The sequence below is a fragment of the Onychomys torridus genome, chromosome 9, assembly GCF_903995425.1.
Source record: "Onychomys torridus chromosome 9, mOncTor1.1, whole genome shotgun sequence".
Classification (NCBI taxonomy): Eukaryota; Metazoa; Chordata; class Mammalia; order Rodentia; family Cricetidae; genus Onychomys; species Onychomys torridus.
Window position 1 is genome coordinate 110,581,142 of NC_050451.1, and position 13,041 is coordinate 110,594,182.

Below are 13,041 nucleotides of genomic sequence, written 5' to 3' on the forward strand. Positions count from 1 at the left end.
TTCCTTTCTTCACTTTTCCAGTTCTTAGTAATTTTTGTCTTGGTGATGGTTGAGTTAGATTTGGTGGATCCTGATGTCTGGTTGAATTGTGTGAGTCTTGCTGGTTCAGGCAGGAAATCTTATGTAGTCTCCATTTTGTCAGCCTATTAGTGTTGTGGGGAATATTTTGCCTTGAAGGTTATCACATGGAAGACTGTTGTGGAATGTCTGCTTAACTATGTAAAGATATGTTGCTGTTTTACCTTACCTGCCTATGGCACCCGATTGGTCTAATAAAAAGGATTGGTCAATAGTGAGGGAGGAGGTATAGGTGGAACTTCTGGGCAGAGAGAGTAAGTAGGAGGAGGAATTTAGGCTGGGATGGGGAGTGGTGAGGAAGAGGAGAAGAAAGAAAGGGAGATATCAGGGGGTGGACTGCCAGCCAGATGCAGAGGAAACAGAAAAGTAGGACATACAGAATGAAAGAAAGGTAAAAAGCCTTGAGACAAAACATAAATGAATAGAAACAGGTTAAATTAAGTTAAAAGAACTAGTGGGACAAGCCTAAGCTAAGGTTGAACATTCATAATTAATGATAAGTGTCTGTGTGGCATGAATCTTAAAGACTTTTACTAACAAAATCAAACCCAGCCAGGTATTGGGGTGAACGCTGGAAGATCAGAGAAGCAGAACAAGCCACAGTCACCTCACCTTGCCAGTTCCTCAGCGGATCCTGTTTCTTCAGACTGGAAGCCTCTGTGTCCTCATCCGAATGGGTCTCAGCTGAACTGCTTCTCAAAAGCCTGAAAGCTTAACCAACCTAGTTCCTAGTTTTCATGCCTTATATACCTTTTTGCTTTCTGCTATCACTTTTTGGGATTAAAGGCGTGAGTCACCATGCTTGGCTGTATTATTGAACACACAGAGATCCAGGTAGATCTCTGCCTCTGGAATGCTAGGATTAAAGGTGTGTGCTACCACTGACTATCCTCTATGTTTAATATTGTGGCTGTTCTGTTCTCTGACCCCAGATAAGTTTATTAGAGTGTACAACATTTTGGGGAACACAATACCACCACATATTTGTGTCTTTATTTGGGAGCTGGTTGGAGGCTCAAAGAAAACCCCAGCTATAGAAGACACTTGTATTGCTGGCCATCCTCTTGGAGTAAGATCTGATTGAGAGGAAGTGCTTTCCTGTCTCAGACTGTACTAGTTGAAGGTATTGAGAACTTCCATTTAGACCATCACACTTTATGCTAAATATACTACTTGGCCCAAAATATTTATATATTTTAACACTAAGGTATACTTTTCTTGATAAACATGGGAGATAACTGGAATATTTTCAGCATATCTCAGGCATCTCATTGGTTGATATGGATTTTTTTTGTTAAGTAAAAAATATAAAATTTAGATATCAGTCTTAACTTGTCTATATCCACACATTTAAATAATTAGATTTGTATGTGTGTGGTGCTGGGTATTGAATCCAAGGCCTTATGCATGCTAGACAAGCATAGTTTTATTTTAAAAAAGACAATGGTAAGATGATTCTTTTCAGTCCTGTAAGTTTAAAAATAACACCTTTGAACCCAGACACTCACTACTTAGGGAATAATAGGCTGATCTAAGCAACTTTCCTACAAAGAAGAAGAAAATTAAAACTATAAAACTATATGTGCTTGAATACAAACCAGCATTCCCTTTTGAAAAGTACTTGGTTTTCTGGATATGGGAGCACTAATGTATTCTTTGAACCATAGCAAATCTTGCTGGATTAATTTGCCTAAGTAAGACTGTGATTGCTGTAGTTTTCCTTTTCTATTAAATTACTTAAAATTTTGTTTTTCAAGATATTGAAGTTTTTGAAACATAAAAGCTCTGGTAAGCAAAATCTCTTCAAAAGTCAAGGGAGGCATCTCACGTACTGAGTACAGTAATAACAACATTCCAAACATTCAACATTCATGGAGTTTCTTCTTTCCTTCTTTCCCTCCCTCCCTCCCTGCCTCCCTCCCCCTTTCCCTCCTCCCTCTTCCTCCTCCTCCTCCTCCTCCTCCTCCTCCTCCTCCTCCTCCTCCTCCTCCTCCTCCTCCTCCTCTCCCTCTCCCTCTCCCTCTCCCTCTCCCTCTCCCTCTCCCTCTCCCTCTCCCTCTCCCTCTCTCTCTCTCTCTCTCTCTCTCTCTCTCTCTCTCTCTCTCTCTCTCTCTCTCTCTCAGGTTCCCCCCCCCCCACTTGAGACAGGGTTTCTCTGTGTTGTTTTGGTGCCTGTCCTGGAACTCAAACTCAGAGGTCCACCTGCCTTTGCCTCCTGGTTCTGGAATTAAAGGTGCACCACCACACCTGGCTCAAATGGAGTTTTGAAAGCTTTTTTGAAATAAAGTCTCACTATGTAGCCAGGGAACTTACTATGTAGATCAGGCTGGCCTCAGACTTACAGAGCTCTGCCTTTCTCTGCTTCTTCAATGCTGTGATGAAAGGCGTGTGCACCATGCCTGGCCCCAGTTTCAACAGTCTTTGGAATTAGCCTTTCTGGACTGCTTTGTTCTTTGTCACTGCCTCTGTGGTAAATAAGATGAAGGGCTCTAGATGTTTTCCTTCTCAGATGACTCTGTCCATCTGTTCTGACCCTGTGCTAGACTGTAGGTTTGTAGGGATGCTATAACTCACCCCTCTGTAGTGAAATCTATCTGAGAAACAGAAGTGAGTGTATGTGCAGCCCTTGCCTGTCGAATCCATTTTTGCACTTGCAGTTTTGACCTGCTTGGGATGTATAATGTATTGGAATGTTCATTAGAACAATGTGAATCAGCAGCAGCAACATGTTAGACTCAGAACTTGTCCCTGGTATGTTTATGAGGCATTTGTAAAAATGCAGGGAGGCATGTCTACTATGGTAGCTAAAGAATAACAGAAAAGTTATTTATACATGCAGCGTCTTAGAAGTTTGAAGATAAGATGAGTCAAGGTGTTACCGTACCACCAGAGCCCTCCTTTTCCATTGTGTGTGTATGTTCATTATAGACATTTTGGGCATATGTGTATCTTTTGATTTCTTTTCCTTCATATGTGTGCCACTTATTAGACCAATTGCTCAGGCTGAGACAGCATCCTTTAGGTGTAGCTAGGTTTGACTTCAAAGACAATGATTTATTGTTGTGGCATTTTTCTTTTTTCCTTGAAAGACAATAGTTTTACCATTTAATAATGTGGGTTTATTAAATAAATTCCCATCCTGAACTTTTAGCATAACAGCATGTTGAGCTTTTAAAAAGAATTTAAGATACAGTCTTTCTCTGTATATCACTAGGATTTGTGGAGGAGATACACATGTCATAATAATATAGCTGGTAAAGACATTAAAATGAGACTCTCACCTTGAATGTGATTCAGTGCCAACATCTGTGAGAGTTTGGATTAAAGGAGGTCACCCAAATGTGAAGCGCCCAGATTTAGCACACCCTGAGAGAGATACATTGTATAAAGCACATGCGAGTTTGACTTTAGTAGCAGCCCTCGCTTGGCTAATGCCGCCTTTCAAAAGGATCGATCGTTAAGTATTTTTATATATCAATTATATATCAATCATTCTGTAAGTATTTTTCCTTTATAGAAAACAAACAAAATGCACAGCTTTAATGACAACAAAGCTGATAACAGCAGGATCTGAAATGGTCTGAGAGCAATAGAGAAGCATGAGGGTGAGAATGAGCCAGGTCAAGATAGCAAAGGAATATTTTAAAGCCTTTTTCAAGCAAGGCTGCCTTTCCTTGCAGTTTGTGTCATTAAAGGAGTATATATATTTGGGTATTTTTTATTAAGATATTGATCTGTAACCTCCTTGAGAAGGTTATCATTTACCTTTTAATGTGCAGTGACATTTACTGAATTAGAAAACTTTATTGAATTAATAAAAATAATTCTGATTTATTTTCTAAAAGTCAACTTTGTAAGTTTGCAGATCTCACTTCAAAAGGTAGTTTTTAAAAATTAGTTCCGAACTGAAGATTATGACTTAGAGACACTGAAGTATTTTCTACTGTAGATTCTCCCCTTCTCTCTCTCAGTGGAGAAGTGGATCATAAATGTTGAAATGTATGTTCATACCCAGTTTTATGTACCTGCCTTTCAAAATAATCAAAATAATTGTGAGTTTCTTAAGCTGTAAAATCATTATAAGATGCCAGTTCAAAAACATACTATGATAATTTTAAAAAGAATAGATTCTTTTTGGAATTAAACAGTATCTTTCACTATTGAATGTCTACCTAGCCTCTTTTTAAGCAAAACACACAGACTAAACACTGTAGAGTGAGTTGTCTTAAAAATGGAAAGCACATGCCTGAATTTGAATAGATGAATACTTACTACACACTTCATTTTTTTTTTTTTAGACTAAATGTAAATTGGACAAGACTCGAATGTGAGAGTATCTAAATGTTTCTTAGAATTTTCTGGTTCATGTGTTATGATATTGAACTCTTTAGTTCTGGGCTTTAATTTGAGCCTGGTGCCGACCTGATGCTGTGCAGGGACACTCATTGCACCCCTCCATTCAGTCCCTCTAATTATCCAACTTCCTGGGGAGCTTGCTCAGAACTGGGCATGAATGGGCCTGTCATTAAAATATTGGACTGCTCTGGTTCCATGTAGTGAGATAGTTTTTGATATCAGATTTATGCATGGATGAACCAAAGAGGGATACAGGTGTATTATAGAAATTGTTTGGTTAGACAGTGGGTGAGGCATGCCTAATAAATGAAGTCATGGGTAATACAGACCCTGAGCCTTTTTGTTGTGTTGTTTTTTAGTGGATATTTGAAAAGAAATTTGATTCTATGGGTAACTGAAACAATCAGATTTGAAACTTTGTGTATGCTTATGGGTGGTTGTAATTCTTTTTACAGAGCATCTGTTAATGCAGGGATTTGTCTTTTTAGGTTCATGTGAAAATGGCGGATGAGGCTGTCTGTGTTGGCCCAGCTCCCACGAGTAAAAGCTACCTCAACGTGGATGCCATCATGGAAGCCATTAAGAAAACCAGGGCCCAAGCTGTGAGTCTGAATGAACCTATCTTCTGCAGCTGTTTCATATTCAGTGAGCAGAAAGCTGGAGTTTGTATTAGAAAACATAAGAAGGAATGATTGAAGATGCTGTTGCAGTTGGTTTGTGTCACATGAGTTGAATGTGGCCGGATTCGCTACTGAAAATTAAAGGCTTTGTAGCATCTGGCAGTTTTGGTGGCTGATGCTGCAGGTGGCTGCTGGGTTCAGCTCTCACACCAGGGAGCAGCTTCAGTTCGGTTCCACATTTGCCAGGAAGAAAGAAATCCCAATTAGTTTTGAGTATTAACCCTTTCAGTGTAATAAGAGCATTAAAAACAAAGATCCCAATCTTCTGTGTTATAAGCAGGCTCTGAAAAGACTGTTTAAATTTCAATTTAGTCATTTAAAAATTGTTCACACTCATTTGCATTGCTAGAAATAAAAACAGTGTATTTGCTAATTATCTCAGTTTGTTTGTGTCAACAAAATGCTAATAACTTACATTGGTAAATCCTTTCTCCACCCCTAATTTGGGTTGGATGGAGTGGAATCCAAGGAAAAAACTAGTTTCTGACATCAGGTATAGTAATCTTTGATTTTTGTTTTTAAACAGAGAACTAACTACATATTTACTATTAAAAGCAGAATTATCACCACAGTTGGGTGAAAACAGCATCTGCACTAGCCTGGAGCTCTTGCTTTAGAGTTCTCTCTCCTCATTTCTTTAGGAAGAAGTGCTTAAATAAAACCCTACTCTGTGACTCCATATTGTGGATGCTTACAATGTACTCGCATTTAACAGAAGTAAAACTTGTAAGGTTTTAACCCTCGCTTGTCAGAACACAGTCTCCAGTGGCATTTTCCATTCAAATGAGATGATGGAGTGAAGGTCTTTTCCTGCAGTGCAGTGTTTAAATTATTCTGGACTGTGTCAAGCATCAGGTGTGTAGCTGTTTCAGGTTCTGACTTTGACTTCACTAGGAATTGCTCCAACACTGACTGATGTTGGTGTGGCCTAGGGTTGGCTGTGTATTAGAGTGAAAAATGACTTGACTGGGACACAGGTTAACGTGTACATTGTGGGGAACACTGCACAGAGTACCTGTGAATGGCCATATTTGGAGAAAGGGAAGGATAGATACCCAAAGGAAAAATAGTAGAGAGTACAAAGTGAAAGTTGAACCAGACCTCCATTGGAGTGCAGCTTGACAGAGGCTCTGGAGGGTGTTAGAACACCTCCTGCTCTTAGGAATGAGATGTGCTGTGTGGCTTAGAGCCTGGGCCCATTCATTCATTCATTCATTCATTCATTCATTCATGGTCTCTATATAGCTCTGGCTGTCCTGGAACTCACTATGTAGACTAGGCTAGCCTCAAATTCAGAGATCTGCTGGCCTGGCAAGTGTAGGCTTTAGAAAGCAGCTATTCTAGGCCAGGCGGTGGTGGCGCACACCTGTAATCCCAGCACTCGGGAGGCAGAGGCAGGCGGATCTCTGTGAGTTCGAGGCCAGCCTGGGCTACAGAGTGAGTTCCAGGAAAGGCGCAAAGCTACACAGGGAAACCCTGTCTCAAAAAACCAAAAAATAAATAAATAAATAAATAACCCCCCCCCCCCCAAAAAAAAAGAAAGCAGCTATTCTTGAGATTTTCATCTATTTTGCCAAAACTTTGTAGCTCATAACTCTTTGACCCACTAGCCCTTGTGAATTTCTCTAAATGTGTTGAACAGCCTCAGGAAAAGTCAAGTGAGTTTGTGTTGGACAGAGTAGACGAATACATCTGGGTAGGACATAGAAGCCATTGTGGGCTGCCTGTTGCTAGAACAAAGGAGGAATTTGATTCTTTTCTCAGAAAAGTGCAATAGAACTGGTCATTAAGGGAGTCACTTTCAACACACGGAACAGTGAATACCTTGTGGGAAGATTTACAGTATGATAAAGTTTAAGAGAGCCTTTTCTTTTCATTCCTAAGGTACACCCTGGGTATGGATTCCTGTCAGAAAACAAAGAGTTTGCAAGATGTTTGGTAAGTCTGTGAGAAGCCAGAAACGATTGCTCTATTCCAGAAAGCAGTGTAGAGACATGAGCTGTTCGTGTTGGACTCCTGAGTTGGACTTCTAATTGATTTACTGACTCTTTAGTAATTGTTAAAAGTGAATGTTTTCATTCTATAATCTAGGTCTCTATGAATAATTAATTATAAGAATGGAAAAGAGCCAGGCGTGGTGGCACATGCCTTTAATCCCAGCACTCAAGAGCCAGAGGCAGCTGGATCTCTGAATTCAAGGCCTGCCTGGTCTACAGAGTGAGTTCTAGGACAGCCAGGGCTACACAGAGAAACCCTGACTCACAAAACCAAAAAAAGGAAAAGAATTAAGGTCACCATTCTAATGAATTTGTTACATTATTTGATCCTTGAATTTTAAAATTAAAACTTTCAGATTTTAAATTGTAAATATGGGGCTGGAGAGAAGGCTGGGTGGTTAAGAGCATGTACTGCTGTTGCAGAAGACCCAAATTTGGTTACTAACTCCCATATTGGGTGACTTATAACCTCTGGTAACTCTAGCTCTATAGGTAACTCTCTCTTCTAGCTTTTGTGCACATTTGCACTCATATATAAATACTCTACATAGACATATGCATACACATGATTAATAAAAATAAATCTTTATGTAAATAGGTCACGCTATTCATCGACTTGTTACAGTTATTTATTGTTACACCATGAGCATGGAAAACTTTAATGGTGTGAATGTTGTCTTTCTTACATCATCTTCATTTGGTAAATGAACCTATATTTGTATCAGACTAATTTTTTAGATATATTTGTAACTATGTTCAAGATGACACTGAAACCTAAGGTTTTAGGAACTAAAATATAATTTTAATTAGTGTTAAAACTTTGGTGTTGATTGTATCAATTATATCAGATATTAAATTATCTTGTTCTAATATGTTACCTTTTTTTCTACTTTGTAACTTGTATTTTGTTCTTTGGAGCATTACTTATAAGTGTAGTTTTCAATTTCTAGATGAAACTCAAAACTCTAAATTTAAGTTGGAACAGTTATTTAGATTGCAGAGCTATAGTCTAGAATTGTTTATTGTAACTTATACTCAAATGTTCTCATATAGTTAGTCTTATATTTACATTTGTATAGATAAAGTGTTGGAAAACTATTGTCTGTGGGACAAATACATTCTGCATTTTATTAATAAAGTTTTATTTAAACCCACTCATGCCAATTCATTTATGTATTATCTATGGCTGCTTTTGTCCTGGAACAACAGAGATGAGTGGCCTGCCAAGCCCTAAAATACATGCCATATAGCCTTCATGCCTCCAGGCATAGATGAATGCTTGACACTCTGGAAAGTTAAATGATATGGCCAGTGTGGTCATTTATGTGTTTAGTCATTGTCTTAGGGTTTCTTTTGCTGTGATGAAACAGTGTGACCACAAAGTACGTTGGGGAGGAAGGGATTTTTTAGGCTTATACTTTAACATTGCTGTTTATCACTGAAGGATGTCAGGACAGGAACTCAAACAGGGCTGGTTCCTGGAGGCAGGAGCTGATGCAGAGGCCATGGAGGGAGCTGCTTACTGGCTTACTGGTTTGCTTCCCATGGCTTGCTCTGCCCACCTTCTTATAGAACTCAAGTGTAGCAAGCTTTCTGGTTGGACTTTGTTAGACCACTAGCCCACAAATAATGACCTGGAGATGTATTATTAATTGTGAAAGCTTGACCAAAAACAACAACAACAAAAGAAAAAAAAAAAAAAAAAAACAAGCCAGGTGGTGGCAGCGCACACCTTTAATCCTAGCACTCAGGAGGCAGAGGCAGGTGGAGCTCTGTGAGTTCAAGGCCAGCCTAGTCTACAGAGCAAGCTCCAGGATAGGCACCAAAACTACACAGAGAAACCCTGTCTTGAAAAACCAAAAAAAAAAAAAAAAGCAAGAAAGCTTGGCCTTAGCTTAGGCTTTTTTCCAACTAGCTCTTATAACTTAAATTAACCTGTCTCTGTTATTCTATATTCTGCCTTGTTGCTTGGTTACCTCTGTTCTGTACCATATGTCCTGCTTCTTCAGAGTCTCTGGTGAAATCTGCATACCTAGATTCTTCCTCTTTGTCCTCCCTTTCTGCCCTGGAAGCCCTGCCTATAACTCCTGCTATTGGCTATTCAGTTTTTTATTACACTAATCACAGCAATACATCTTTACACAGTGTACAAATATCCCACAACATTCCCCCTTTTTGTCTAAATAGAAAGGAAAGATTTCAACTCTAATACAATAAAACTATATACAATAAAAAATTATCAGGTAAGAATTAACATTCACAATATCCAATCCATTTTCATTTGGCAAATTCAGAGTAAGTACTCCACTATCTAGCCTATCTTGGTGAGTCCAAAGTTTTATACCTAAACCATTTTCTATCATAATGTATTACCATTGTAAAAATAACTTTTTTAACTAAAAACATCTTAGATAAACAACATAAGCTTTTCTGTTTCTCAACCTTATCAACTTTACATCTCTTTATGTTTTCCTTTTCTGAATTTGATAACAAGGAAAACTGTATAACTAATCTTCAGTCCCCATCAGAGACCCAAGAAGGATAAAATTTTAATTGAGTAAACAGGAAGTGCAGAGCAAACAACTTCCAAAGCTATAGATACTATTTGGTTGCCTGGACTCAAGGTTCCTCTACAATTTTGGGACATTCATCTTTGGCATACAGGCCTAGAATATCTGACAAACTTTTCTGTAAAAGAGGAATTTTGAAGAACTGTCCTATCCTGTCTTGGCAAAGTTTTGCAGTTACTTTCTTTTGTATCCTGCTTGTCCAGTTTGGATAGCATACTGTCATTCATCAAAGCAAGGGCAGTTTTTTTGCCCTGTGGTTAACTTTGCCACTATAAAAGCAAACTCTATATGGAGGTTCTTCGATGCCCATCATCCTTTTTTGAAGTAGATTTGTGCTGCCAGGAGCAGATGTGTCTCACTGTCATGAAAAGCTTTATGTTATTAAAACATCTCAAATGCCATATTTTGTGGGTCTCTGAAGTGTTTGAAGACCACCTATCTAAACTATATCTGTGTTTGACCTTGAAAAACATACCTAACATGGCTACAAATTTGATTGTTATAGATGACTAACTACTAACCTGTATTTCTTAATTATCCTAAATAGCTTTCAAGGACTAGACTTTTACACTACGTTTTTAAATGAACTGCATAGGTACAATACCTTAAATAAGAGTAGAAACAAATATATAATACATTCTAACAAAATAACCTTAAAATTTGTATCAGTGTAAACAAATGCATACCAATGTAAAATATTTGAGACTAGTAGTTGCCTTTTTAGTTTAAAGGTAGATGTAATAATTGTGGTGGACCAGCCCCCACTGTTACCATCCAGGGCACTCTGAGTAGGGAGAAGTGGGAAATATTACATAGAAAGAGATACCTAGATGATGAGAGAAAGACAGAAACACAGGATGGCTTCGGGAGGGCCTGGGTCAAAACCCATAGCCCAGAACTTCATTCAAAAGGGCTTTTTACAACAATACCAAGGGGAGGGATAAAAGACCTCCCCCTGCTAGATACAGCCAAGTGTAGACCCTTTCAAACACCTGGTATCCAGGCCTATGGCCCAGTTATCCCCTTATGCAGTCTTGCTGGGTACAGCTACTAGGAAACCTCATTGGGCTCCAACAAATAATCTACCCTTTTTCCTATCATTTCTATATTCCCCTTTTACTTTTCAGAATGGGATCCCTGAATCTAATCTCCTTTGCTCAGCTTTCTCCTTGACCATGACCAACAACAACTTGCAACCAATCCCTCAAATGATGATAAATATTCATAGTCCATTGAATGACCAAAACCTACTCATTCCACTTCTTGGGATATGGGCATCATGTTCTCTAGACTGCCTCCTGTGTCTCTGGGTGATGACCACTCTAGGGAATCTGAGAAAATTGAGATAATGGTCTAGTCCTGGGAGAGGTAGTTGTATTATTTTTTTTTGTTTAGTCTCTGTATGATAGGAACATGTAGAGCTTATTTGAAATTTTGGCTGGAGTAGTCTGTGAAGCTATAACATTTCAGCTAGCAGCTTTGAAGTTGTTCTAGATGCAGAATTTTGAGGACACTAGCAGAGACATTTTGATTTTGAGGCTGGATCACTTGGCCTACTTGTTTTCACTGGTGTCTATTTTTTTTTTTAAACACACAAAGTTTTAAAGGTAACATATCTGTATTAACACAAGTATAGAATGTGCACAAGTCAGCTAAAGAAGGTTTTTGTTCTACATTTGAACAGGTAAAAGACATCTGTTATCTTTATAAGTCTGGACTGTCTAAGAAAACCTCTATCCATGTCATATGAAAGGATCATATGTAATAGTAAGTCATGAGGATTCTATAGCCAACAAGATTTATCATGTCTCATCTGGTCTCAGAGCTGTACCCATATTGAGGGATCAGCATATACCATCACTTGTCCTGTAGCCTTTCTTGGCTTTTTTCTTTTATGTCTGTAGCTGTGATTTTCAGGAGGTCTTCCCCAGTCAAATGTGATCGTCATTAATTTTGAAGGCATCCATACATAGCCTTTCGTTTCCTGTGGAAACAAAGGCATAACCTTTCCCCCAATCTGACTTCCATTCTGAAGTTAAGACATTTTAAAAACATATATGTTGGTTTAATTTAGTAGTTTCCATAATCCAGTGTCTCTCAGTAGCCTTTGTTTTTTGTTTATTAGCATTTAATAATTTCAAAGCCAACAAAGCACCATACAGGATCCAGATACCCTGTGTATTTCCCGTCTTTACATGGCTTTTTTCTTTTATGTTACTTTACTCTCTCTTTAGAGACTTCATTATTTTTAAACTATTTATTTTTTTTTTATGACTATATAATTTTCTTTCTTCAGCATCTAAGCACATTTTAAAGCATACTATATCTTTTTTTTAGAGGATTTTTATGTCTGGACCTGGCTTTACTAAGTGCCTATAGTGTTCTCTGACTGCGTAAGACAAATCTTAAACTGTTAGGCAGCAGTTAGGCCCTCTACCTTGAGCTTCTGGTGACTAGGCAGTGGCCAGGAGCTATGAGCATCTGCCCACCTGGGAGACCACGTCTGGCTCCTGGTCCAGAACTTTTCTTAGCTTTCTCACATGCTGTGTTTGGATAATTTGAGCCTCCGCGTTGGATGTCATATGTAACAAGCTTTCTCCTTGGATTGTTTTAGCCTGCTAGCCTACAAATAATGACCTAGAGACTTATTAATTATGAAAACTTGCCCTTAGCTTAGGCTTTTTTCTAACTAGCTCTTATAACTTAAATTAATCTGTCTTCATTAATCTACATTCTGTTATATGGCTCAGTTAGTTACCTCTGTTCTGTACCATATGTCCAGCTTCTTCAGAGTCTCTGGTGAAATCTGTGTACCTAGATTCTCCCTCCTCTTCTTCTGCCTGAAAATCCTGCCTATACCTCCTTCAATTAGCTGTTCAGCTTTTTATTATACCAATCTCATCAATACATCTTCACACAGTGTACAAATATCCCACAGCATCCAGGAACAGTAGCCTAGGGATGGCATCACCAACCATGGACTGGGCCATCTTCCATTGATCACTAAATGAGAAAATGCCTTACAGCTGGATCTCCCCGATGCATTTTCCTAGCTGAGGCTCCTTCCTTTGATGACTCTAGCTTGTGTCAAGTTGACACACAAAACCACCCAGTACAATCGACCCTTTGACAACTTGACACACAAACACATCACTATTAAGCCACATTCTTTCCTTTTTTATTCATCCCCAAGATTTCACATTAAAATAATAAATAATTTTAAAAGTCCCACAGTCTTTACCAATTCAAACATATTAAAACTTCAGTCTCTTTAAAGTATCCAATCTCTTTTAAAAGTTCAAGTCTTTCAACTGTGGGCTCCTTTAAAAATCAAAATTAAATACTTCCTTCAAGAGGGAA

The 13,041-nt window shown here is 38.5% G+C and overlaps 1 protein-coding gene across 5 annotated transcripts in view; it reads left to right on the forward strand.

The window, feature by feature from the left end:
* Positions 1 to 13,041, forward strand: part of Pcca (propionyl-CoA carboxylase subunit alpha) — a 387,394-nt gene that overhangs the window by 51,121 nt on the left and 323,232 nt on the right. For all 5 annotated transcript variants that reach the window (XR_004945920.1, XR_004945921.1, XM_036199583.1 and 2 more), the window contains exons 5-6: positions 4,923 to 5,036; positions 6,999 to 7,052. Coding sequence is in view for 3 of the 5 variants with exons in the window: in XM_036199583.1 (XP_036055476.1) it covers positions 4,923 to 5,036; positions 6,999 to 7,052 (168 nt within the window). In the remaining 2 variants the exon portion in view is untranslated. The remainder of the gene's footprint in view (positions 1 to 4,922; positions 5,037 to 6,998; positions 7,053 to 13,041) is intronic.